The sequence below is a fragment of the Thunnus thynnus genome, chromosome 18, assembly GCF_963924715.1.
Source record: "Thunnus thynnus chromosome 18, fThuThy2.1, whole genome shotgun sequence".
NCBI lineage: Eukaryota > Metazoa > Chordata > Actinopteri > Scombriformes > Scombridae > Thunnus > Thunnus thynnus.
In genome coordinates this window covers 7,763,024-7,787,476 of record NC_089534.1, presented here as the reverse complement: position 1 = coordinate 7,787,476, position 24,453 = coordinate 7,763,024, and the positions used below count along the sequence as shown (strand labels likewise).

General features: G+C 38.8%; 3 protein-coding genes, 1 long non-coding RNA gene and 1 other non-coding gene across 5 annotated transcripts; 3 read left to right on the top strand and 2 right to left on the bottom strand.

Moving 5' to 3' along the window:
* Window positions 1-8,215: 8,215 nt before the first annotated feature.
* si:ch73-91k6.2 (alpha-1,6-mannosyl-glycoprotein 2-beta-N-acetylglucosaminyltransferase) lies at window positions 8,216-11,862 on the top strand. Its single transcript, XM_067572387.1, has 2 exons — window positions 8,216-8,336; window positions 8,441-11,862. Exon 2 carries the CDS (start codon window positions 8,718-8,720, stop codon window positions 9,975-9,977), a length of 1,260 nt encoding a protein of 419 aa, XP_067428488.1. The 5' UTR covers window positions 8,216-8,336; window positions 8,441-8,717; the 3' UTR covers window positions 9,978-11,862.
* A 1,292-nt stretch (window positions 11,863-13,154) lies between these two features.
* brox (BRO1 domain and CAAX motif containing) lies at window positions 13,155-21,675 on the top strand. Its single transcript, XM_067571781.1, has 13 exons — window positions 13,155-13,257; window positions 13,735-13,865; window positions 14,138-14,244; window positions 14,590-14,686; window positions 14,944-15,039; window positions 15,132-15,204; window positions 15,628-15,733; window positions 17,125-17,214; window positions 17,380-17,465; window positions 17,670-17,751; window positions 18,810-18,960; window positions 19,505-19,664; window positions 19,829-21,675. The coding sequence occupies exons 2-13, from the start codon at window positions 13,765-13,767 to the stop codon at window positions 19,910-19,912; spliced, it is 1,233 nt and encodes a 410-aa protein (XP_067427882.1). The 5' UTR covers window positions 13,155-13,257; window positions 13,735-13,764; the 3' UTR covers window positions 19,913-21,675.
* Window positions 21,676-22,342: 667 nt separating this feature from the next.
* On the top strand, window positions 22,343-24,201 carry LOC137168922 (protein FAM177B). The gene is made up of 5 exons (XM_067571782.1): window positions 22,343-22,687; window positions 22,939-23,118; window positions 23,206-23,269; window positions 23,376-23,470; window positions 23,704-24,201. Exons 1-5 carry the CDS (start codon window positions 22,667-22,669, stop codon window positions 23,905-23,907), a joined length of 564 nt encoding a protein of 187 aa, XP_067427883.1. The 5' UTR covers window positions 22,343-22,666; the 3' UTR covers window positions 23,908-24,201.
* Window positions 22,684-23,869, bottom strand: LOC137168923 (uncharacterized). Its single transcript, XR_010924365.1, has 2 exons — window positions 23,764-23,869; window positions 22,684-23,107 (listed from the first exon to the last, which is right to left on the bottom strand). It is a non-coding gene; the product is annotated as an uncharacterized lncRNA (long non-coding RNA).
* A 76-nt stretch (window positions 24,202-24,277) lies between the features above and the next one.
* Window positions 24,278-24,359, bottom strand: trnas-gcu (transfer RNA serine (anticodon GCU)). Its single transcript has one exon. It is a non-coding gene; the product is annotated as a tRNA-Ser (tRNA).
* Window positions 24,360-24,453: the final 94 nt, after the last annotated feature.

Below are 24,453 nucleotides of genomic sequence, written 5' to 3'. Positions count from 1 at the left end.
GAGACTGTATTAGTGCAACTGGGTGCACCTTGCCAGTCCATCCAGAATGCATTAAGGATCTGCCATCCCCATTCCTTTGCTCTCACTTCATCGCTGGCTCTCCCCCTTGCAACATGTTTTCTTTTGTTTGTTTGGTTGTGTTGCACTTCTCTTTAGGTTACACTATACAACACTACACATTCACACATCCACTCACCAACACCACTGATCTACTGACAGATCATTTCATACATTAGATTAATATTTTGTTGCAATTTCTTAAAAAAAAATATATATAATTGATTTATTTTTGTACAGCTGTTTGTATTTCCCTTTATTTGAGAGCCAGGTCATAACAGTACATATTCTTGAACGGTGTGGAAAGTGATTTCATTTTTCCAGAGACCCTAAAAAAGACATTTCTGTGACCATGGATCTGCATGTATTTCAGGCTCCCTCAACCGTGGCCCAGTCTCAACACTCCTCCACATCATCATGTGGCTCACAGGTGACGACTCTTCCTTGTGGGAAGTTTTCTTCCCACAAGGAAGGGAACCAAGCGTCATTTCTGAAACAGGATTTTATTTAACTGGAATATGAGCATAAAACCCAAGGAAAGATATGGTCATACTCTACTAATAGCAGGTGACAATATGAAACCAAATAAAGTTGGGGATTAAAATGTTCAGGTTACATCATAAGGTTTCTCAATCTTGTTTCTTCTGTGAGTTGGTGGAAGGCAAAGAAGTATGGGAGGTTTTCTTCACTCAGTCTTTGAGGGCTGTTGATGTTACACAAGCAGCTTGCTACAAGAAACCCAAGCTGCAAGATGACTAGTAGGCCTGGGTATAAATGCAGATATAGCGACAACAAATGCACATCCTAATTTGAAGTTGTATCCTATTCCATGGATTTATACATACCAGTCATTTTGGAAGCATTTAAAGCTGCAGTGGACGAGGTTTTAACTGAAGATCACAGAGTAGGGCCACATACAAAAACATACAGTAGCCCTTTTTCAAAAAACAACAAAACATCACTGATGTCACAAACTCATATTACATTATGAGTAATCAGGCTGTTTGTAGCAAATATGGAGTGAGAAAAAATATCTTCTTCTTGTAAAAAACTTAAACATGTTAGTTTTCCTTCAGTGAGGCCTTCAAACCACTGAGCAGTTTCAGTTTGAGTCTCCCTGCCAGCAGCCAGGACTTCACAGGTAAACAGGTAAATACTGTGAGGAGGAAGTTGATCCTGCTGCCTCAGGACATAAACTGTCTTACCATCATTTTATGTTATCATTACTACATCATTACTATTATTCATGGATTACCATGTACTTTTTCTTCTCCAAAAAAATAACTGAAAGCAATTTAACCCTTGTGTTTTGTTGACTTTGTTGGCTTTACTTCCTAATGTAATTCCAAATTCAACTAGTTGAATGAATGACATTTGATGAAGGTGACAAAATACAAAAATGACCATTAAGTACTGTTATTAACACAAATTAATACATATTTCATATTTTACATCATATGACTATGCATGAAAAATCATATTCCTTTTGTTTATGTCATTCAAAAGAAATGTGTTATGCTATAATGATAGTTAGACCCCAGAGAGGTTAACTCCATGTTACAAAACTCCAATAACAGAAATTCAAATAGTCTCTCTCTCTCTCTCTCTCTCTCTCTCTCTCTCTCTCTCTCTCTCTCTCTCTCTCTCTCTCTCTCTCTCTCTTTCTCTCTTTCTCTCTTTCTCTCTTTCTCTCCACACGCTCACAAAAGGGTCCTCACTCTGCTAGGATGCTCAAACAAGTACAAATTTACGATGTATGCATATAGCCGTTAAGGTCTAACAAACTGACTTTGTACAAATTTACAACATATACAGCCTGTTCCCATGAGGAACCCCATCATCCACACAAGCCAGCTGCACTTGTATGAGTGTGCGCGCGCTCGTGTGTACACCCTTATTATATTTGGAAAATCATGTTTAAAAGCAGTTCGGAAAAGTGATGATGATGATGAAGTCAAGCTGAAAAAACAATGTTGCGTATCTTCTTTGAGCTTTTTGAAGAAGGCCTGGATCGAGTTAGTTAGAGGGTTAAGAGTTCACTGAATCTGAAACTTTATCATTTAGACAGATTTAAATAATTGAAGTGTAATTTTTTTTTAGGTTTTTTTTGGGGGACTGTTTTACCTTTCACTGATATACTGTATATTCGAGAAGCAGACACTAAATGTGTGTCTAGTGAACATAGTCACCATGTCTACTATAATAAGTCGTCAAATCACATATTTTTTCCCAGGAATCTTCCTAAGAATTTCCAGTTCCACCTCAGTTCCTTTCCAGGGAATTATATGGGAACAATGGGACCTACAAAAAAACTTAAAATGTTAGCAGTTCTTCCTGCTTTCAGCCACATCATGCTGGGGTAGACTACAGGCCGTGTGACCATATCAGGAAAAAGCATGCTTAGAAAAAAGACGAAGGGATGGTTTTGATTTTGAAGTACTTTAATAACCATCAACATGTGGTTTAATTCAACATACCATTCTAAAAAAAAACACCAATTCCCAAAATGATAACTTTTACCAAACTTCACAGATTACTTTTAGTCCAGCTGTGTTAATGTTGAAGGCGTTCCAGCGGTGAATCCGACTTCCATGACTTCAAAAACACCTTCTTGGTTTTGTGGTTAACAACATGGTTTATGTCATCTGCTGTGCTGCTGATCAACCACAAGGAGGCCTCACTTTACACTTCTGCTTCAGCTCCTGATAGAATTGCATTGGAATTTGTAATTTTAACCCTCATCCTACCGACATATTCAAGATACAAGAACTACTGACTGAATAAACTACTGTAAGTAACAACCATACTTACTTCTCAAAACATTTTTAGTTATGTAATGAATGTCATCTGAAAAAAACAAAAAACCCCACCAAAAAACAGATTGTTATTATTATTTTAGGGTTAGGGTTAGGGTTAACCCTTTCCCAGTACACCCCTGGGAGGAGCAAACTTTAGGGTCGTTGACAGAGCACATGAGGAAATCTGTGTCTGCTGCATCTCCTTCAAAATGACTGATAGGGCGCCTCTACTCCCCCACTGATAGTGTGTGATACTTTAAATTAGCACCCATGGGAAACATGAACTCAATAAATAGTTCCATCTATTAAAACTGTATAGAATTAGGTGCTTTTGAATGGGGTCCCCAGTACGTTGGTATTTTTTAAAAAAGCACTAATTAAAACAGAAACAGAAAACAATGATATGAAGTCATTAGGAGCAAATGCAACTTTTCTCAGTATTAAATTCTGGTAAGATTTACATATATTTTTCATACGTACAATTTCAGGTTCAGAATGTTGTACGTTTGATACATGAGAAGCTGCATTGTATCCAGAATCTGCCCGATACGATCTTGGAAAAATATTGATGTATGTCATTGTTTTGGCCGATGCTATTTCCTGGAAGTAGAGGTCCTCTCTGAACTTCGATTCAGGCCACATGATTTAAATGTTAAATTATGTCGGGCAGTGTGACAGTTTATCTCACTGGGTCATGCACCCAGTCTGTTTGTGTTATCTGGAGGAAGTGGTCCAGCTGCCTCAGCAACAACATGGCTACAGAGACGGCCTTCATAAACCAGGAGTGGAGCGTGACAGCCTGTGGGGGGATTATAAACAGAAAGTGTTTTAATAATAGTCCACTATTTGCTTTCTTGCAAAAAGTTATTCTTATAGTGTTTTATAGCCTCAAAAGGAACTGATATATACAAGTTTCCCATTCACAGCTTATGTCATTGTCAGTCAAAGATATAATGCGTCACAAACCAAATATACAAATACAAAAACTTATTCAAAATCCCCCTTCACTGACAAATGGTTTGCATATTGTTCTTTCAGTTGGATATTTGAACACGACTGTGCAGAGTGATGTGTGTGTTTATCACGTGAAGACTGTTTTCACATTCATCTGCTGAAGAGGAAACGTCTCTCACTTTATCACCTAATCTTTAAATAGGTAACTACTAAGAAGAGTAAAAAGAGTAAAGAGAGGAAGAGGAGAGAAAAACACAGACTACTCATTGGTGTGACGAGACATTAATTTGAGTACCAAATGGCTCTCCACATTGATGTCCTTGGTAGTCACGTTTAAACAGGGTTCTCTGAACACCTTCCAGCAAAATGCAGCTGAATAAGGTGCTTCTCAGTTTGAGGATAGAAGACTTCCAGAGAACAAAAGGGACTTGAACGCACCGATTAATTCACAGCCTTTAATTATGCAAACAGACTAACTAATTTTGACACTAGTGTGTCTTCATCTGAGTCAGAGTGGACAAAAACATGAGGCATAAACATATGTAATCAACCTAGACCAGGTGTGCAGTTGTCATTAGATAATTGATTGAACAGGGTTTCAAATCTATTGGATAATGAATGATAAAAGGGTGGAAGTTGCCATAGTCAGTGTCCAAGTGCCACACCCCTACCATCATGTCAGAAACAAAAGAACATAAACATCTCTTAAAGTTACAAAGAGGCCAAAAAATCTCTGTCAAATATGACAAATTAGAGGAAACATGACATATTTAGCCCTTTGTTAATGCCAAAGGGTTAACATAATATCAGAAACAAAGACCTTTCTAAAAGCTACAAAGATTAAAGTGCATAAAATACAGATACAAACATCCATCAAGTATGACAACTCAGAGGAAACATGACTATTTCAGTTCCTCATTTGTGCCAAAGGGCTCCACCGTGTTCAGATTGTGAATCCAATATGCCTCTCTGTGCAGCAAGGCGTTGATGACGGTGAAATTTTTTCTATTACCCAGAACTTTAATGATGCTGCAGAGCCGTGGTTAACCTGTGCATAATGTCGAGCAATAGCATAGTCCATGTTTTGTGTACGTAATGCAGTCTTACGTTCAGATATGCAAGTCTTTAAAGCTGTTTTTGTTTGTCTGACATAAACCGGAAAACAGGGACATTTCAGCATATAGACAACATGTCTGCTGCTGCAATTGATGAAGTATTTTTTTTTTTACCAGTATGTGGATGTGTATGACGAATTAGAGCATTGTGCACAGTGGACACAGTGAAAAAAGCCTGTGGGTTGATTAGGCAGCCAGGTGGTTTTTAGTATCAGAATGAACCAGTCTGTCTCTCAGATTGCAGCAAACGTAATCAGGGGAGACACAGAGCTGATATTATTTAAAGATGGGACACTCTTGAGGACATTCTAATGTTTAAAGATAATATTTTTGACCTTGCCTGCCAGAGGGCAGTATTCAGTAGAGAGAGTAATCTGTGAGGGAATAGCGGTAGCTCTAGTTTTCTTAACTAACAGGGATTCCCCCTCTGTATTTAGGGCTCTCTGCTTTAGACTGGAAATCTGTAACAGTACTGCAGTTTCTGCACAATCTCAAAAACTGACCAATAGGAATATTGCCAATGAGTTGTTTCAACCTTTAGAAGTGTGTTTCTCCTAAGTGGTTTACAATAGATTGTAGTCTCAATAGTACTGTTGTTTCCCTTGTAAAGTTTTAGGTCTAGAAAGTGGACAAAGGTTTCATGCGGCTCCACCGTGAAAGAAAGATAGTTAGTAGTAGAATTTATATATTTCAGAAAATCAGACAGCTCTTCTTGATCACCTCTCCATATCACCATATCTTTGTCCCACCCTTGGATATCCAATAGATTTGAAATCCTGGTCAGTCAATTATCTAATGACAACTGCACACCTGGTCTAGGTTGATTACATATGTTGTTTGCCTCATGTCTTCGTCCACTCTGACTCTGATGAAGACACCGTAGTGTTGAAACGTTAGTCTGTGGTCCAGTCCCTTTTGTTCTCTGGTCCTCAGATGTCAGTCAGTCATGATTAGGTAGGACCTAAAGACCCTGGCATTGTAACACAGGTGACTACTCATATTAGCCTAATATTAGATCAAGACAGTCAAAACCACAATGCCTATTCATCTAAAATGGATGTAATTAACCTGTTTTCTTACTGTTAAGTAATTTCTATTAATCTTGTAAGATTTAAATTAAACACGCCACTAATTTAGTGTCATATAGCTCAAAAAGGAGTGCAGTGTAATCTGTTTAACCACTGGAAACGTTGCAATACCCTCTAGGTTCAGGTGATATGATGATAAACACCTTGAGACAATATATACATTTGTCATCCTCTTTCTCTTTACTATCTGTGGTTGTATTGGACCATTATAGGCAATCATGCAAATCAATGAGCAGGACTGATTTATGGTGATATAAGATTTTAGATTATTTATGCATCAATGTGATAAATAGGGTTAGGTATCACTTCTTCATACCTTTACAGTGTCAACCGAAATAACCTATTACCAAGTAGTATCGAAACTTCTCCAGTCAAATGATGCCTGCATTAAAGCCTTTTTGTACCCAGATCTAGAAAACAAAAAGACTATTTGTTGTGATAATACTTTATTGTACAGTTTTGTATAGTTATTTAATAAATATTCCAATCATAAGAACACTTTTAAAATGTATTCGTGTAAAAATCATTTGGATGGGGAGGAGTGGTGGCATTTTATGCAACTGAATGCCTTCATTCACATGCTGAGTTTGAATGAAGGTATTGAATGAAGTACTTTATTGGTATCGGTAGCACTTTAAGGGTACTGGTATTGGTATTGGTACTGGTATTACAATTTTTTAAATCTAGTGATGAAGTGCTTTGATTTGTTATTTACTTCACACACTGTCAGTTTCTCAATTAATTCCCCAGAAAATTCAGTGTATCATGGTATATAATGATATCACTGGATAGAGGAATTTATCCATATTACCTGCTCCTAATACTCTGTATTTATTAAAAAGTAGAAAACAAACCTATTAACTTCTAATGTGTCATCACTCCTAAATTAATATTACACATGGTTGAACAAATACAGTCACACAGGTATTCTCCAACATTACTGGTGTCCTATTTAAGCCTGTTTAAACCCAGTATCTGATACCCAATCCCAGCATCTCTAGTTCCATCTTCTGCTGTAAAGTCCCCTCCTATCAGGGGTATCAAGTTCTCCTGCGTTGTAGTTTCAGGTATTACACCTCACACCCTTTTGTTATGTGTTTGTGTGAGACTTCCTACAACAAACCTGATTCTAACTCAACCAGTCAAACCTGAACAGGCTTAGTAGGCTCATCATGTAACCGGTGTTGGAAAGTAACTAAATACATGTAATCAAGTACTGTACTTAAGTACAATTTTGAGGTACCACTCCACTACATTTCAGAGGGAAATATTGTACTTTCTACTCTACCGCATTTATTTGACAGCTTTAGTTATTTGTCAGATGAAGATTTGACACAATGGATAATATAACAAGCTTTTAAAATACAACACATTGTTAAAGATTAAACCAGTGGTTTCCAACCTTTTTGGCTTTAGACGTCTTACAAAAAGCAGTGTGTAGTCGGGGTCACATGTCAGATGTCTATGAGTTGTTAACAGCTCCACCAAATAGTGATTTTTCCCTCTAAACTTCTCACATGCTTTCATTTCAATAAATGTTCAAATGAGCCAATATTTCACCCAAAATCAAAAATAGAGAAAAAGTCTCAAAAACTGAACACAGATTTGTGTATCAGAACTTTGTTTTTTTCTTCTTTCCTCTCCTATTAATCATCTCACGACCCCTCAGATTTATCTGGTGACCCTTTGGAGGGGCTCGACCTCTGGACTAAACTAGCTAACTGTATATCAAGTAGTGTAAACTAGCTCCACCTCCAGCAGCTACAACAGTAACATGCTGCTCTAACACTGATGCTTCACTATTAATAATCTAATGTCGTATATACTACAATATTTACTGCAATACTTTAACTACATCGAGCTATTAATACTTATGTACTTTTATTTAAGTAGGGTTTTTCATGCAGGACTTTTGCTTTTAATGGAGTATTTTTACATTGATGTATCAATACTTTTACTTGAGAAAAGGATCTGAATACTTCTTCCACCGCTAAATACGATTATACACTTATTAATATGGTTTCCTTTTCAAACTAACATACCGCAGGTTAACAAAAGAAACGCGTGTCCCAAGTTCGCTGCACTAGAGGTAATTACGTTGTAAGAGATTTGCCTGCTGCTCACTATTCAAATGGTGCCTTATTTACATTTCCTTCTCATATTACACAACTAAAGGTAGGACAATGATTCGTCCAGCAGGAGCTCCGTCTCTCCCTCGTTGGCTGGGTTGTACACGTCAGCAGTCAATAAATTGTACAGGAGATGCAATAGTCTCATCATCCCCTTCCTGGTATGAGCGTGTTGACACATTGCACCTAATTACGGTAAGTCAAATTAAGTTTAACTTCTCTTTTAGCGCCATATTAACGTATAATTTGAATGTAATGGTCACTTAACACAGTTCGCTTTGTTCTGCTTTCCCCCACAGGTGCTAAAAAACAAGCGGCTGAGGCGAGAGTTTGTCAAATGACACGGTATTCAAGTGGAGAGACGAGCCTGCGAGGGGGAGAGCAGCCATCAAAAAACGTTTGACACTTGGTTTGAGGCGCACGTCACGCGACGCTGGATTATATGTAACAACTATTGGACTTGTAACGCACGAGGAAAACTTTGTTGCAAGCACGTTTACAATGAAGACGCGCGCGATAAGGTGATTGAAAGCCATCGTTGTTATCCGCCAAAGGTTGTTTTTAACTTTGAGAAAAATGAGGTTTCGGCTGCTCAAAAGGAATCTGCTCGCGCTGTTGGGTGTTTTCTTTGTAGTTGTGACTCTCCTGTTATCAACACGTGTATTAATCGTTTCCGATAATGACACGAGTGGAGCTGGTAACGCCGTTCAGGGAAATCACGGCGTGCAGTCTGGTGACATGGTGAAGTTTAACTTTGGTTCGCTGCCAGAATTGAGTCAGTCCGTTTACAATGCTAATTACAAACAGTGCATCCACAATGCGGATAAGTTTCCAGGGGAGCCTCATCTGGTGCTGGTTGTGCAGGTCCACAACAGGCCTGAATACCTCAGACTGCTCATCAAGTCACTGGAGAAGGCTGCTGAGGTCCACAGCTTCCTCCTGGTGTTTAGCCATGACTATTTTTCAGAGGAAATAAACGCCATTGTGCAAGGGATAACTTTCTGCAAGGTACTGCAAATTTATTTCCCTTTCAGCACTCAGCTGTATCCCAATGAGTTTCCTGGACAGGATCCACGAGACTGCCCTCGAGACATAAGCAAGGACAACGCTCTGAAAACAGGATGCCTCAACGCAGAACACCCTGACTCCTATGGACACTACAGGGAAGCCTTCATCACCCAAACCAAACACCACTGGTGGTGGAAATTGCACTTTGTGTGGGAGCGAGTGCAGGCGATGCAGGGCTACAGCGGCTTTGCAATCTTCCTGGAGGAGGACAACTACATCTTACCTGACTTTTTCCATTTCTATAAATCAATGATAGAGTACAGGAAGAACAGCTGCCCAGACTGTGACATGATGGCTTTGGGTAACCACAATGGCCTGACTGATTTTAACAAGCTGTCCAATAAGGTGTTGACCAGTGGGTGGATGTCCACAAAACACAACATAGGCATGGCCATCTCCAGGGAGGTGTACTACAAGCTGATGGGCTGCAGTATGGACTTCTGCACCTATGATGACTACAACTGGGACTGGACTCTGCAGCACCTCTCGGGAACCTGCATTTCAAAGCCCCTCAAAGTGCTTGTGGCTCAGGGCTCCAGGGTTCTTCACACAGGAGACTGTGGCCTTCACCAGAAGAAGAACTGCAGGCCAGAATGGGCCTTACAGAGGGTTGAGGAGGGCCTTCAGACGGCCAAAGACGGCCTCTTTCCTGCGTCTCTTGCCCTTAGTGGAGCAGAGGCAGTGGAGCACAAGGCACACATGAAGAATGGAGGGTGGGGAGATGTCCGTGACCATATTTTATGCAATAACTATGCCAAACGTCTTTGAACTGTGCCTTTCTTTATGTAACATGGGTAAAATGTTCATCTGTATTCTGCAAAATATGTGCCATTCACACCATTAGGGTTTCAGAGGCGGCAGTGGTTGTCACTTTCAGTGTGTTATGTTTTCCCCACCAGCGAGGTCTTCCACAAAACCACAACCAAGTTAAGTCCGAGCATGTTACATGTACTCAGCTAGAGTTTTAACATCTTTTTTTTTTTTTAAAAACATCACCAAAGCTGCACATTTGCCAAAGACTTTTTTTGATATTTGTGTTGTGTATTATGCAAGCTTGGTCATGCTGTTCAATATCATGTCACCAGGTTTGTTTATCTCTGGGTGTCTTACAAGCCAAAACATTAGATTTATTGCACAATAATGGCAAATGAGAGAGTGTTTAATAATTTGCGGTCTTATTTGCAAATATACTTCCATCACTTCACTGAGAACACTGCACAGGATGTTGTTAATTCACGAGAAGAAGTTCAACTTGCTGTGCTTTTATGTAATCCTCAATTGCAGTGTTTTTATATGTGCTTTTTTATGGTACGATTGTTAAGTGCAACAACAAAAACACATGTAATGCACAGACTTTTAGGTTTAATCAAAATCTATGTGACAATCTTAAATATTACGGGAAAGCTGCAGTTTATAAAGCAACGGTTGACTTTACTGTCACACTGATGTCATGCACATAATGGAATTTGTGCATGTTTCTGTCTGTTATAACCAGGGGTCATTACTCCACTTGCTTCATCAGCCTTCTACTCCCCACTGTATCGATCCCTGGTTGCAACAACAAAGGCTGGCTTGATTATTGATTTCTTTCTCTGGTTGTGAGCGTTTTATTTGCTCTCTGAAAGAAGAAAAGTGACCTTTTGGAGTCTTGTTGAAGATTTCTTTGCTCTGCAAACATCAGGGTCACCTGTGATTCTGCATTTGTATATTTGCACCTTCTTTATTAAGATTTATTTTGGGATATAACAGAAAATTGAGAACAGAATGCACTGCGTTGAGATTTAATGAATTGGAAAGACAATTGCGCCTTTTCCTGCATTAATTCAATAGTTTGTGAAGCTTGTAGTAAATATCCCGCTATTGCTGAAGTTGCCTTTTTAATAAGAAAATTAACACAAGAATAATAATGCTGTCAGTGCCTTAAGATGACCAAAAGTGCCTTTTGATTGTTCCTTTGTGCCCGAACCTGCTTTAAAGAGGTTTTTTAAAGGTGCACTGATAACTTTGTTGTTGATTAAGTACTTAAATGACAATTTGCTAATGCTGGGGACTCATAGTTTGCCTTTTAGAAATCTTTTGGTTGTGTTGTTGTTAATTAGATGTTGAGGGAAAATGGAATGTGAATGTTAATTTCACAAAAAGCTTCATTGTACAGTTATGTAAAGTTGTGGCATCACCAGCATCTTGCTTGTAACCGGTGTCATTGGCTCCATATCAGTGGTTTTCCAGTTATTGGAGCATCTTTTCAGACTGTTTATTTCTGCAATCGTCAATGTGCCTTACTGAGATAACCTGGTCAAGGAATATGAAATGAATGTGATAGTGAAATAAAATACGTTCTATCTTTTGTTGAAAAGTAAAATCAATAGTTTTGGAGCATTTGTTGGTAAGGTTGGTCTAATACAGAAAGATGTACTTGATGAAAATGACTTTCTGTCGTGTCTGTGTGTGTATGCATGTATGTAGATAGGTTTTTTCATGATTCCTCAGTTGGTGAGATGTACAGTTGTTGGGAATGAGACCAACTATTTTCTGTGTCTGTGTGCATGTTTTCTTGATTGTTTGCGCTCTGATTGTCACTTGAAATAGCTGTTTATTGTTCACTCAATGTTTGCCAAATGGGAAAATAAAAAAATAAAAAAAGCTGAACTGTTTGTCTCATGACTGATAAAAATAACTGGCAACACTTTGTTTTACAGGTACCGTACTTTTATAATACTTTTCTAGAAATGAACAGATGTGTAACTGTAAATTCTTATGAAGGTTTCTTGGAAATAAAGATGAAATAATAATGTATAATTTGGCTGTAATTGTTCAGTGGGTGCAGGTACAGTTAATGCCAATAGCAACCTGAAGTCATTTAGTCATTATCTAGCAGGTTAGCTGAACATCTGTCCACAGACAAGCATACAGCACAGCAAATATGGAAGGTTGATTTTCAAATGAATTAAAATCCGCTTGTGTTTACAGTGATAAATAGATGTAATTTATTGATCCCAAAATTCTTGTTTTACAGCAGCAGATAAAGTGAGCAAAGTTGCTGAAGTTTTAAAAATGCAATGAGGTAGATGAGGAGTATAAAGATGTGCAAATTCACCATGAGAAAAGTTATTATCAAAGAAGCAAAACAGAAAGTAAAGTTGAGAGTTCTGAAAGTTCTGTTAGAGGTGAAGTGTTGACGTGAGAGTCATAGCTTTAGGCAGGAAAGATTTCCTGTATCAGTCTTGGTGACAGTGAAGCTGAACCAGGAGAAAGTACTCCGCTGTCAGTTCAGTAGGTGGTGGAGAGGGTGGTAAGGATTATCCATAATGAATAACAGTTTGTTCAGTGTCCTCCTCTCTACCATAACTTCAAAGGTGTCTGGTTTGCAGCCAATTACGCAGCTGGCCTTCTTATTCAGTTTATTAAGTCTGTTTGTTGTCGACGGCTCCCCCAGAAGACTACAGCAAAGTACAGAGAACTGGCCACAACAGACTGGTGGAAGATTTCCAACATCTTGCTGCACATGTTGGAGAATCTCAGCTTCCTCAGGAAATAGACTCTGCTCATCCCCTTCTTATGAGTAAATGGATCTCAGTCAGTTTTTTCAGCCATCCATTATTTTTGCAGTCCTTTCAATTCTTCTAAAGGAGCTGCTTATAAACTCAACACAACTAATTTAATTTCAACAACTGTATGAGAACAGTGCCTCTATTATACCAATTGGTGACAAATTACAAAGATATTTCCAGGAAACATGCAAGGAAATAACTGTGAAATCACAGGACTCTTTGGACAAAAGGCTCTTTCCAGACACAGCATGTCTCTTTGATCTGACAGTGCTAAAAACAGACATATCATGGCGTGTTTAAGGCCTTTTGAGACTCAACCTGAACAAAAGAAAAGCTGATCAGAGATCTGAGGTATTTTTCAGAGAGGCGTCATGTGACTGAACCGTGTGCTCTCATTGGTCAGCTTCTATTCGGTGTTTATTTCCGGAAGTAAGTTGTCAGTGTCAGACTTTCCATCAGGAGTAGCACATCTCAAGCCAACAGCGCCGCCACAGCAGGTAAAACATGACAAATGATTATGTATTTGAACTATTAAGGTTCATTTGTCTAGTCGTGTAATAAGTCAGTTGTCACGTCGCTTCAGTAAATCATGTATTTAGGTGTAGCCAGTGTTAGCCGCTAGCTGTTAGCTGTTACGTAATGGACTTTTGTCTACAACAGACACACAAACGATTCGTAAAAATAATCAGTCGTAGAAACACACAGGTAACGTTGGAGATTATGTATCAGTTTGTGAACAAGGTAACACTTTAAAGGGGGCAAAGCAGAGTCTCTGTGACAGCGCTCACACAGCTGCTGGCGAGTTTTCAGCGACCGTATGGTAACATGACGTTAGCCAGTATGTCTCATCAGCTGCATACTTCCAAGAAACGCCTTACTAAAATATGTAACTCGTGAATTTATCCATCGACGACATTCCTCATTATAGCAGGTATAACTCATTAATTAACTGATTGTCATTCTCCATCTTTCAGCCTCTTAAGGTGTGTCCTCACACACACAGGATGGCACATTGGTTTCACAGAAATCCACTGAAGGCAACAGCACCTGTGTCTTTTAATTTCTATGGAGTGGCAGGGAGCCCTTCTGCCAATAAGATATGCAAGTATGTCTTATCTCCACTTTACACAACGAGAACAGTGTTGTCAGAATGGATTGTGGCTGTGATCCTAGATATAAATGGAGTGTATATTGGTTTTGACTTGTTCCTGATACAGTCTGTCTTTTTACCTTATCTCACTGATGTACAGCGTGAATGACTGTTACTACTTTCTAGGGAAGATATCCATGCCTCGTTTGACACAGTAATCACTACTGTAATGGTTATCATAATTTATTACGCTGACTGATTTGCTTCGTTTGTTTCAACACATCCAGTGACCTGCGGACAACCAGGGCGAGGCTGCTGGAAATGTTCACTGATGTCACCTGCAACCCTGAGATCATGAAAAATGCCACAGATGCGTACTTCTCCCTCCTACAAGGTACGTTTCCACTTCAACTAATGAAGGAACTGTTGTTTTTCTTCTTTAAAAGGCCAGTTAATCAGGCTAATTTTCCACATATGCATAGTTACTGAGTATGGTCTTTGTATATCATAGCTTATGAACACATTAAGCAAAAAATGTCATCAACTTCTCTTGCTGGGCATTTATTAGACGAACAGACTTCATGTAGTCTAATCAGGTTTAATTATTGTAAACTGTCTCCTTCTTCTCTACCCTCTAACATGACCTTTATTCTACTCATTTTGATTTGCAACTAACTAGCTGCTTGTGTTTTGTTGTTTTTTTTGTGTGTGTGTTAAATTTTGGTTTATGACACAATAGGCTTTATCTCATCCTTGGATGGAACTACACAGGAGAACAAGATGAGGTTCATCCAGAACTTCAAGTGGACTGACACCTTACAAGGAAACACACCAAGGTAGAAAAAAAAAAGAGATTTTACTTCTAGTTGCATAGGTGAAAGCGTTTATAATCAAATATTGTTGTCGCATGGCACTAGACTCAATAAACTTGCCGGGAATGACCGCTTACAAAGTAGGTTCATTCATATTGGACTGATTTAGTGTTGTAGTAGCTATGAGAAATTGTTAAAACATGTCAAAAATGTTGGTGTTGTTGACTTTTGTGCTTATATCAGTCTGTATAACCCACCGTCTCTTCTTGCTCTCATCTCAGTGCCCAGCAAGATGCAGTCTTTGAACTGGTCTCCATGGCCTTCAATGTAGCTGTCTGGTACACCAAGTTTGCCTCGAGATTAGCGGGGAAAGAAAAGTATGTCCTTTTTTTTTTTGTCTGTATTGTTGTTTATAAGAATTGTAAATGGCAAAACTGCATATTGACTGTCATGTTTGCCTGTTTAACAGCATATCAGAGACTGAAGCGAAAGATGTTCACCGGAGCCTGAAGGTTGCTGCTGGAATATTCAAAAATCTGAAGGTGAGGTGGATTTACAGACGAGTCTTCTCCCTTAATTATTCCTAAGCTGTTCTATTTCTAAAATTATAGGAACTCATTTCACAGTGATTGCCTGACATCTGTTTTGTGTGAGTAATAAGGTGACAGAATATTTTGAACACTTAGATGTTTTTTTTTTGTTTGAACATTTGATCTCAACAGTCAATTCCATTTTGCAAAAACACCTTTTTTGTCTAAAAATGTAAAAAAAAAAAAAGTTAAAACAAGAAAAAATTGCCAGAGGACCCTGGGAACATCACATCTTGTTTTCTTACTTCCCCTGCTGCACAAAAACCCCATTCAGACGAGCACAGTCTAGTTTTGCTAGAAGCAAAGGAATGAATATATTCATGGTAATTTAATAACACATAAGCCTCTGCGTTTTGTCATTTTTTTTCTTAACAGGAGATCCACATCCCTCGTCTCATCACCCCAGCTGAGAAAGGCCGAGACCTGGAGCCCAGAGTGATTGATGCGTACATCATCCAGTGCCAAGCAGAAGCGCAGGAAGGTAAAGTGTCTCCAGGCTTTTACTCTGCACAACACTGCCGTCACAAAGCATTATAAACCTGTACTCACTGTTAACCAAAGCTAGTTATTGCTGAGATGCTAATTGTGTGTGAGACACTTTTCTATGTGGTCAATAAACATGTTAGGTCTCTTTCTTTTCTGTCTGTTTTGCATATAAGTGTCTTATGTCTTCTACCAAAGTTTTGGTCCATAGTTCTTTTGTATTGAACAACTGTAGCTGTAGCTTTATTCAATCATCTTTTTTTCACTTAAAGATGAACTTAATCTCAATATGACATTGTGTGAGGTGCATGTTTCTTGGCTATGAAGGTGTATTTTTCTATACTTGCTATAAACATGAGCTGAGGTGATAAAACAGAGGAGGCCAGCGCCTGTATGATATGTATTAGTCTACAGTTAAGTATTTAGAGCCTGTTGTGATATTTCTCTTAATATAAGCAGGTCTGAATTCAAGACAGAATGTTCCCTCAAAGGACGGGTTTCATAATTTTTCAAATCTGTCTTAAAACAATTTTCAGGAGCCCAAATGAACATTGAAACAGGTTTTCTTGCTGTAATCATTCCTTCTGTTCATACTGACCATTAGAAGATTCCTTCATGATGCACTTACAATGTAAGTGATGGGGGACAAAATCCACAGCCCTCCCTCTGTGTAAAAATGTATCTAAAAGTTCATCTGAAGCTAGAATGAAGCTTCAGTGTCCAAATGAGTCTAATATCTAGTAGATATCTTTCACTGTTACAGTGTTTTTAGTGCCCTCTTTTTGTTACAACAGGGAAACACTGTCTGAGGAAACACAAAGAGGAAATTTGATGCTAAAAAGACTGTAAATGTGTCAGATATCCACTTGATATGACTAACTGAGACTGCTGAAACCTCATATAAGCTTCAGATAAACTTTTACACGCATTTATACACAAAATGACTGTGTGGACACACTGTGGATTTCGTCCCCCATCAGTTACATTGAAAGCACATTTGAAGGGGATCTTTTAACAGCCGGTATAAACAGGAGGAATGATTACAGGGAGGAAAACCTCTTTCACTGTTCATATGGGCATCTGACTGAACTGAACCTACCCTTTAAATGTATCTTATCCATTTTATCATAACCAAAAAATTATACTGAAATAATTAATGGTTGGATGAAGTAACAATACAGTTTTGTCTATAACAAAATAACTCTTAACTTGGGTAGACTCATGTTGTAAGCATGTTGTGGTTTAAAATAAAAAGAGGGATGTTCCCACACCAAGGGTCCATGTATCATTAATATATCACTCATAATAATCCAATGTGAAATCCATCTTTTTATTTATTTATTTTTATCCATATTTCATTTCTCTACCAACTCTTTCTCATTTCCACAGTGACAATTGCCAGAGCGATTGAACTGAAACACAATGCCACGATCGTCGCAGCGTTGTCATTCGAGACGGCGAACTTCTATCAGAAAGCAGGTCAGTACTTTTGCACTTGTGGTTTTTTTAAGACGTCTGTTGAGGTGTTACAGTTCCTATTAAAATAAGCAATGATTTTTTTTTCTTTACTTTTGTATAAAACATGCAATGTAAGTCAGTCAATGATTAAGACAGTGCTAAAGGTCTGTATTTCTGTCTCTCCAGACCACACGCTGAACACCTTGGAGCCAGAGTGCAGCAGCAAGTGGAGGAAGTATTTCCAGCTGAAGCAGCACTTCTACATGGCTTATGTAAGTTCATGCGTATCCTGATGCAGTTCACAAATCATCCTTGTGGATAACTTTGATTTATCTAAAGGAACGGTGAGCATACAGTACAGTACATGTGCTTTGGATGTAATCCTCTCTCCTTTACACAGAAAGGAAAGGAAACCTGGCAGGAAACAAGCCAAGTTTACTCAGACTTATGATTATATTCATTCACTCTGTTTGTAGGCGTACTGCTATCATGGACAGACGCTGCTGGCGAGTGACAAGTGCGGTGAGGCTATAAGATCTCTCCAGGAAGCAGAGAAGTGTACGTATGTCTTGGAATTTGTTGTATTTCAGTCGCACAGTGGACACGCTACACGACTTTTAAAGTCATCAGATCTCTGTACTGTTCACACTACAACTATTAGTCAAGAGTCATGGTTTTCACACTACATGACTGCTCGGTGTCAGGGGGTCACACATCACAAGATATTTTACCAGGAGGAATCCCTGACGAGTCTGTCTGGTCTCCAAACTATGTTTTGTCACGAAAACACATGCAAGAAGTGCACTGATTTGCAACAAAAAACAAGGAAGAAAAAGAAAAGAATATGGTGAATAGATTGAGATATGTGGGTCGCGATGATTGTCTGTTCTGCAGAGATAGATGGAGGTAAATAAATATTTCTGCAATGGAAACATAAGTAGCTGATTAACTGCAGTGTATTATTGTGCTCCTCCATACAAATAGATTCATGATAAGACTGGGTTCAGCGAGCTGCTGCAGATGACAGCAGAGGAGTTTGCTCTGCTGCCATCACCGTGTCTTGCGCTCTCATTGGCTGTAGCTTGTTGCTTGGCTCCCCGACACAGCCAGATATTTAGCCTGCTTGACATCTTTCGAGTGTTCTTGGAGCACGTCTTTGAACGGTTCACACATAGCGATCGAGTGCTGATTTGCAAGTGAAAAGCCGACACCAGTTTGCCTCTGATCTAGGAGCTTTTGTCTGTGATGTCCAAAAACTGTCACCAAGTGGAAAATCAGATTTAAAATGTAATGTGAAAATGTAGTGTGAACTCATCATTATTAAACATTCACACATGTTTGTGCATGTGTGTGCCAACACTGTTGTGAGCTGTAAGCATATGTTCATCAATTCAAATATACTGTACAGCTTCCAGCAGCAAGTGCATTTGTTGAAAGTGCTTTTTTCTTCTTCGTCAAGTCTGAATTACTTCACAGGTGTTTCCTGTTTATTTGTTTCCTTAGTTGCTGCGGTATTTTTGGACTTTCATCTCACGTTCTCGTACAAGAGTCACTCTCTTTTGCTTGCTTCACTACCTGGTTTTGTTTTCTGTTAACATGAGGAGATCTGTGTTTAGGTTACTCGCGTGCAGAGGCGCTGTGTAAAGAGTATCGTCAGACCAAAGGCCCGGGCACCACAGCTAAACCATCGGAGCAGCTGTTCTTCCTCAAACTGGGCGGCCTCATTAAAAACACACTGGAGAAGTGCCAGAGAGAGAATGGCTTCATGTGAGTCATTTGGGGCAAACATACATACACACACAGACACACTCAGCTACTGTACATCTGTAGACACATATAATACCTCAGTCCACTCAGGTTTACATCCAATAAACTGTTTATGCTATATCACATACTGTCTCTTTTAGGATATATATATATATATATAAAACACATACTGACTTTCACAGGTGTATCATATTTGGCTGATAAGTGGACTTTGGTGCAGAACTATCACATACTGCACCTCTATGACACTGCACCAGGTGGCAGAGTTGGTCAATATCTTGTACAATATTTTAACAGCTTTTTTCACTCACTCAGAATATATTTTTACTTATTTATTATTGTAAATATGTATAAAAAATAATTATGATCACCTGACTTTTGTGGTAGTTGCATTTTCTCTTACTTCTTATAGGAATTTGTGTTTTGTTATGCATCACAAGACAAATTCCTTGTATGTTCACACCGGATAATCCTGACTCTGAAATGTAATCATCTGAGCTCGTTTCATTTGTAAACTCTCTTCATGTCTTCAATTGCGACTCAGATACTTCCACAAGGTCCCAGCTGAGGCGCCCCAGCTGGAGTTGAAGGCGAGCTACGGCCTGGCTGAGCCAATCTCCTTCGAGCTGCCGCCTCTGAGCGAGCAATGCACCGCTGAGGTTTACGCCACCTTCGACCTGACCAAGGGAGCCAAAAATGACAAGGTAAGACAAGACAGCTTCCCTTTCGAAGTTAATTTCAACATACGCTGTATGACAGTTCACACAAAAATGGAACAAAATCTCTTTGCACACAGTAAACTTTTTTTTTTTCAGTGTTTCTGAGGTTGCATTTCTTAATCGTTGTGTTATTGTTGCTTCAACTTCAGGCCAAACCCAAGGAGGAGGAAGTGAAACCAGTGAAGGAGCCAGATTTGAAGCCTCAGAAGGACACAGGCTGTTCCATCTCCTAAAACACCACATTGATTCTTGTTTTCAGTCTCATGCTTCACTACCATCGGTTATAATGATGGATTCCATTTTTCTTTCTATGTAAACCTCCATAGGGAAAATGTATTATTTTTTTTTGTAATATTAATCCATGGCGTTTTACATTTATGCTGAACATGTGTAGTGTATTTCATTATGACAGCCATCATTTTTGCATCTACGCCAGAGCCAGTTAAAACATCTCGCATCCTCTCACCATCTCACGTTTATGACATTCGATGAAAAACAGCTCGTCATAAAGAAAACCTAAAACGAGATGGACAGTCCCTTTTTTTTTGAGAGGATTACTTCAAATTAGCTCTTCACGTGAGGCAGTTTCAAGTTGAATGATGATAAATGAGCCTTAGGGGTGAAGTAGTTCTATTAATGGTGCCTTTTGGCTGCAATGTAAACTGTTCACTGTGGCCCTTTGACAGACGATGGGTTTGGAGCTCTGGCCTGGAAACCATCATATAACACCAGATATGGATCTAAATAAAAGATGCAGCAGCATTCAAAATGTAAAAAAAAAAAAAAAGACAAATATGATACAACCACCCGAATGAGTAGATGTAGAAAATTACAACAATCAACCTGTATACTGACTATTAAAATACTTTTATAAGCATTTGAATGCTTTTCAAGCTGAGATTTGTTCAGGACCGCCTCATTAAAGACACTTCTTCTGACGATCAACACAATAGAAATGTAAAAATCCACAGTGAGCAGACAAAAATGAACGAGAGACCGCGTGTGTTTCACTGCTGGTGCGTTTTGGGTTTGTTTTCTAGCTGTAGCAGTTTACAATCAATATCTCTTATTTAGATCACATGATGTATCTACTGTAGTTCTTTTTGTACATGACATGACGTAGCTGTTTTCTACTTTTACTATTCATTTAAGGAAAAAACTTTCTTACCGGAGAAGGCCGAATCATTCTTAGTAGTTCTTTATTTATTTCTGTTGTGTAATATTTTAATTGAACAACATTTAAGACACTTGTATAATTATATATGATTCAAATCATATGTTCTTGGTGATGATGATTTTCAATTTTATGTTGCAGTGGATACATCAGATTTGCCACAACGCTTGTAAACTTTTTAGTTGCTGAGAGAGTGCTGTATGCTGACACAATGTATGTATGTACTGTACTTGTATTGAGTGTTATCCCCTTCCTTAAAGGCGTACTGTAGATTGGGACATGTGCATTAACATACCAGGAATGGGAGAAAGTATTGAATCTTCATGTTTGAAATAATTGTACGTGCTGCCGCAGAGCCGCTCACATTACCCGAACTCTCCCAGTTGCAAATAAAATCCTATCAAGTCGAAACTGAACCATCAATCGCTAGAAACTTGTATAAACTAATATACCGCTCACACGTGCTCATTTATGTCCGTACATACATATACAGTATATTTACTTTAGCTGAGGTAGACTCACAGTAGTAAAAAAAAAAAAAAAAAAAAGTTCTCACAATTTTCTTTTTAGCCCATTGTAACACACTTAGTGTAACGGTTGTTCACTATATTTGGAACAGCGGATTTAACATTTGCAGAAAGCAGACCTATGCCAGTTCTTTGTTCTTTGCAAGGCCTCTGTTTATCAATAGGGCGGGTCGGATTGTCGTCACAGTGTACGCTCATTGTAATGACTACAATCCTGTTGCTCGTTATTCTTTCTCTTAATGGTGTCCTTCATGTAAAATGTATCTCAAACGGATTAAATCATCCATAAAACTCATTTCTTCCACGTTGTTGTTTGTATATATACGTCAACATGATTATTAATAATATCTGTTGATAGGTGGAAGCAGCACTACACCAATTTTACACATACAGTAAAGTTCATGGTTAGTTAAAATGGTACTATAAGTCTGAAACAATAAACTTTATGATGTCCTTGTGGTCTAACAAACATTTTTGGGGAGACTTAGAAGTCTGGATATCTCTATGGAAGTGCCAAACAAAATCACTAGTACCTCACACTCAGTACGTCATAAAAACTTTTAAGTTGGGTTCACAATTTTTCAAGTCTGTCTTAAAACAACAGTCAGGAGCCCAAATGAACTCTGAAACATGTTTTTCTTGCTGTAATCATTCCTCCTGCTCATACTGACCATTAGAAGATCCCTGAGATGACAAAAAAATTGATTGTACATCCTCAAAAAAAGATAAAAAAACATTCTTTAAATGTGATTATGGTTGCCAGTTTGTGGTCCACAATTGCGCCACCCTCCTGTTATTTGTGGCGTAATTTAAATACATTTTATATTCCAACACCAAAATACATTTTTAATAAATAAATCTGAAGTTCCAACAATAATAGGAAACATACAGAAAATTATACTGTAGACATCTAAATGAGTGTTTTCTTGGTTTGTAGTCAAACAGACTGAACAAATATTTTTATCTGGCTTTGTGGCTACCTGAGGGGGACTTATGTGGGTTGAAGTTGGCAATAAACCTTGACATTCAACACACTGCAACAAGTCCAGCCCCTCAATACAGAGAAGGAAACGGATTGCTTATCTGACGACTTGCCCGTGATAAGGTTCGCACCTCTGTGTTTGGCGTCTCGGGTTTCAAGACAAATCCTGTATCCTGTAGTTGTTTTTTTTTCTACACAAAGTCTACACAGTCAGCGTGGATGGACGTATAGTACAGCTGTGACATGACAAAGGATCTACAGTGTTGCATTGGAGCAGTAAAGAAAGACTTGTAGTATCTGAAGAATGAACAACAGCCAGCAGGAAGTAAGTGTTGTAATATTTGAAGCAAGGCAAACATGAAGTGGTGTGTTCAGTTACACTCTCCTGTTAGGTTAATTTTCAACAGCTGCTGTGTTTTTACCGGAGAGCCTCATGTAGTCTACATATACATAAAAGTCGTCTTTAAACTGACAACATGCTGGAGAAAGATAATGTATCATAAAGACAACATGTCAGGTAGCAAATTAAAGAGAATCCAGACAAACATTTATGTAAATATCTGTCTGATCTGTCAGGTAACAGACATCCAGGAAACAGAGCTTGGGGGAGGTGCCCCGTCCAGACAGAAGAGGATCATCTACTTCTCCAACGGTGAAACTTTGGAGGAGGAAGACAGCGAGGAGGAGGAGGAGGAGGAGGAAGAGGAAGAGGAGCAGTCACCAAACAGAGGCCCCTTCAGAGAACCTGCAGAGAGGGTGGGAATCTTGTTTAAGGAAGAATTTCCTGTTAGATGTCATAAATAGCAGCAACGTCATCTGTTTCAATATCTGTCTCTTTATCAGTCCTCCAAGAGTCGGTTCTCATTCAAGAATGTGGCCTTTCTAGTCGGGAGGATGTCACTGATGAGTACGTGACGCCAGAATTAAAAATATTCTGTTAAAATAAATACAAAGTGCTACTTTATGTAACAAAGTCTCGCTGAGTTTACTTTTGTGTTTGTTTACACATTCAGTTTGTGATTTCCTTGGAGAGAGAGCAGCTGGTGCACTTGGACTGAACGCAGCCAAATACCAGTACGCCATTGATCAGTATCAGCGTGATCACAAGGTAAGGTTACGTTCAAGAGAAACGAAACAACAGTCAAAAGGTAGACTGTACTGTCTCACCTTTGTGAATTCTTGATCAATGATAAGTGTGATTTCTCAGGGGAGCAAATGAGATAAAAATTTCCCATTCTGTAAACAACACACTCACAGGCCTGTGGATAATTACTTCCTTGTATTTCACTCTCTGTATTTCCCATCGATGTACTGGTAATCCCCCCCCTTTCTTTTTCATAGACAACAACAAGCAGCCAAACCACAAATGGCCAAATGAAAGGACAGGCAGAGACAACCCACCTCTCTCCTGGACTGGATGGGAGTCCTTATGGGGCTACAGCGGATACAAGACACCCCGCTGATCCCCAAAAGAGCTGCGATGAGAAATGTATGGACAGAAATGAAGGACGTCACAACAGAGCCTATGAAGCAGATGAGGAGTGAAAATAAAGCACATCAGGTCCATTGTGTGTCAGAAATAATGCATGATTCTTACAAAGTATGGTGGGCTTGTTTGTATAGTATGGTAATGTTACACCAGAAATATGTGATTTCAGTGTGTGGCGAATGGTACAATATTGCAATGTTGTTTATGTAATAAAAAATAAATTGATTATCATATCATACATTTGTACACAGAGAAACGACTAACTTTTAGGAGGCTTATGCTGCTGTTTGCTGTTAATATCGACATAGGACAATAAAATTGTCATAAATAAAGATTAAGACAAGCACAAACTCCTTGTATAGCTCTGTTTTAGTAGGACATACATGGTTGTTGAGTTGAAAACAAAAACACAAAATGAAAACATACCGACGAGGATGGGATTCGAACCCACGCGTGCAGAGCACAATGGATTAGCAGTCCATCGCCTTAACCACTCGGCCACCTCGTCCCGTTGGCTATAACTGTTAAATAAAGCACATATAAACATTAACTCCAGCCACAGTATCTACCAGCACTAAGAATTAATGCAAATAACTTTAACG

Bases quoted from the DNA above. Each gene is read 5' to 3' on its own strand.
- si:ch73-91k6.2 (XM_067572387.1), top strand. From the start codon at position 8,718: ATGAGGTTTCGGCTGCTCAAAAGGAATCTGCTCGCGCTGTTGGGTGTT.
- brox (XM_067571781.1), top strand. From the start codon at position 13,765: ATGGCACATTGGTTTCACAGAAATCCACTGAAGGCAACAGCACCTGTG. The intron at 15,040-15,131 runs GTATGTCCTTTT...CCTGTTTAACAG, and splicing joins AGATTAGCGGGGAAAGAAAA to CATATCAGAGACTGAAGCGA. The intron at 17,752-18,809 runs GTACGTATGTCT...ATCTGTGTTTAG, and splicing joins TCTCCAGGAAGCAGAGAAGT to GTTACTCGCGTGCAGAGGCG.
- LOC137168922 (XM_067571782.1), top strand. From the start codon at position 22,667: ATGAACAACAGCCAGCAGGAA. The intron at 23,119-23,205 runs GTGGGAATCTTG...TCTCTTTATCAG, and splicing joins TCAGAGAACCTGCAGAGAGG to TCCTCCAAGAGTCGGTTCTC. The intron at 23,471-23,703 runs GTAAGGTTACGT...TCTTTTTCATAG, and splicing joins AGTATCAGCGTGATCACAAG to ACAACAACAAGCAGCCAAAC.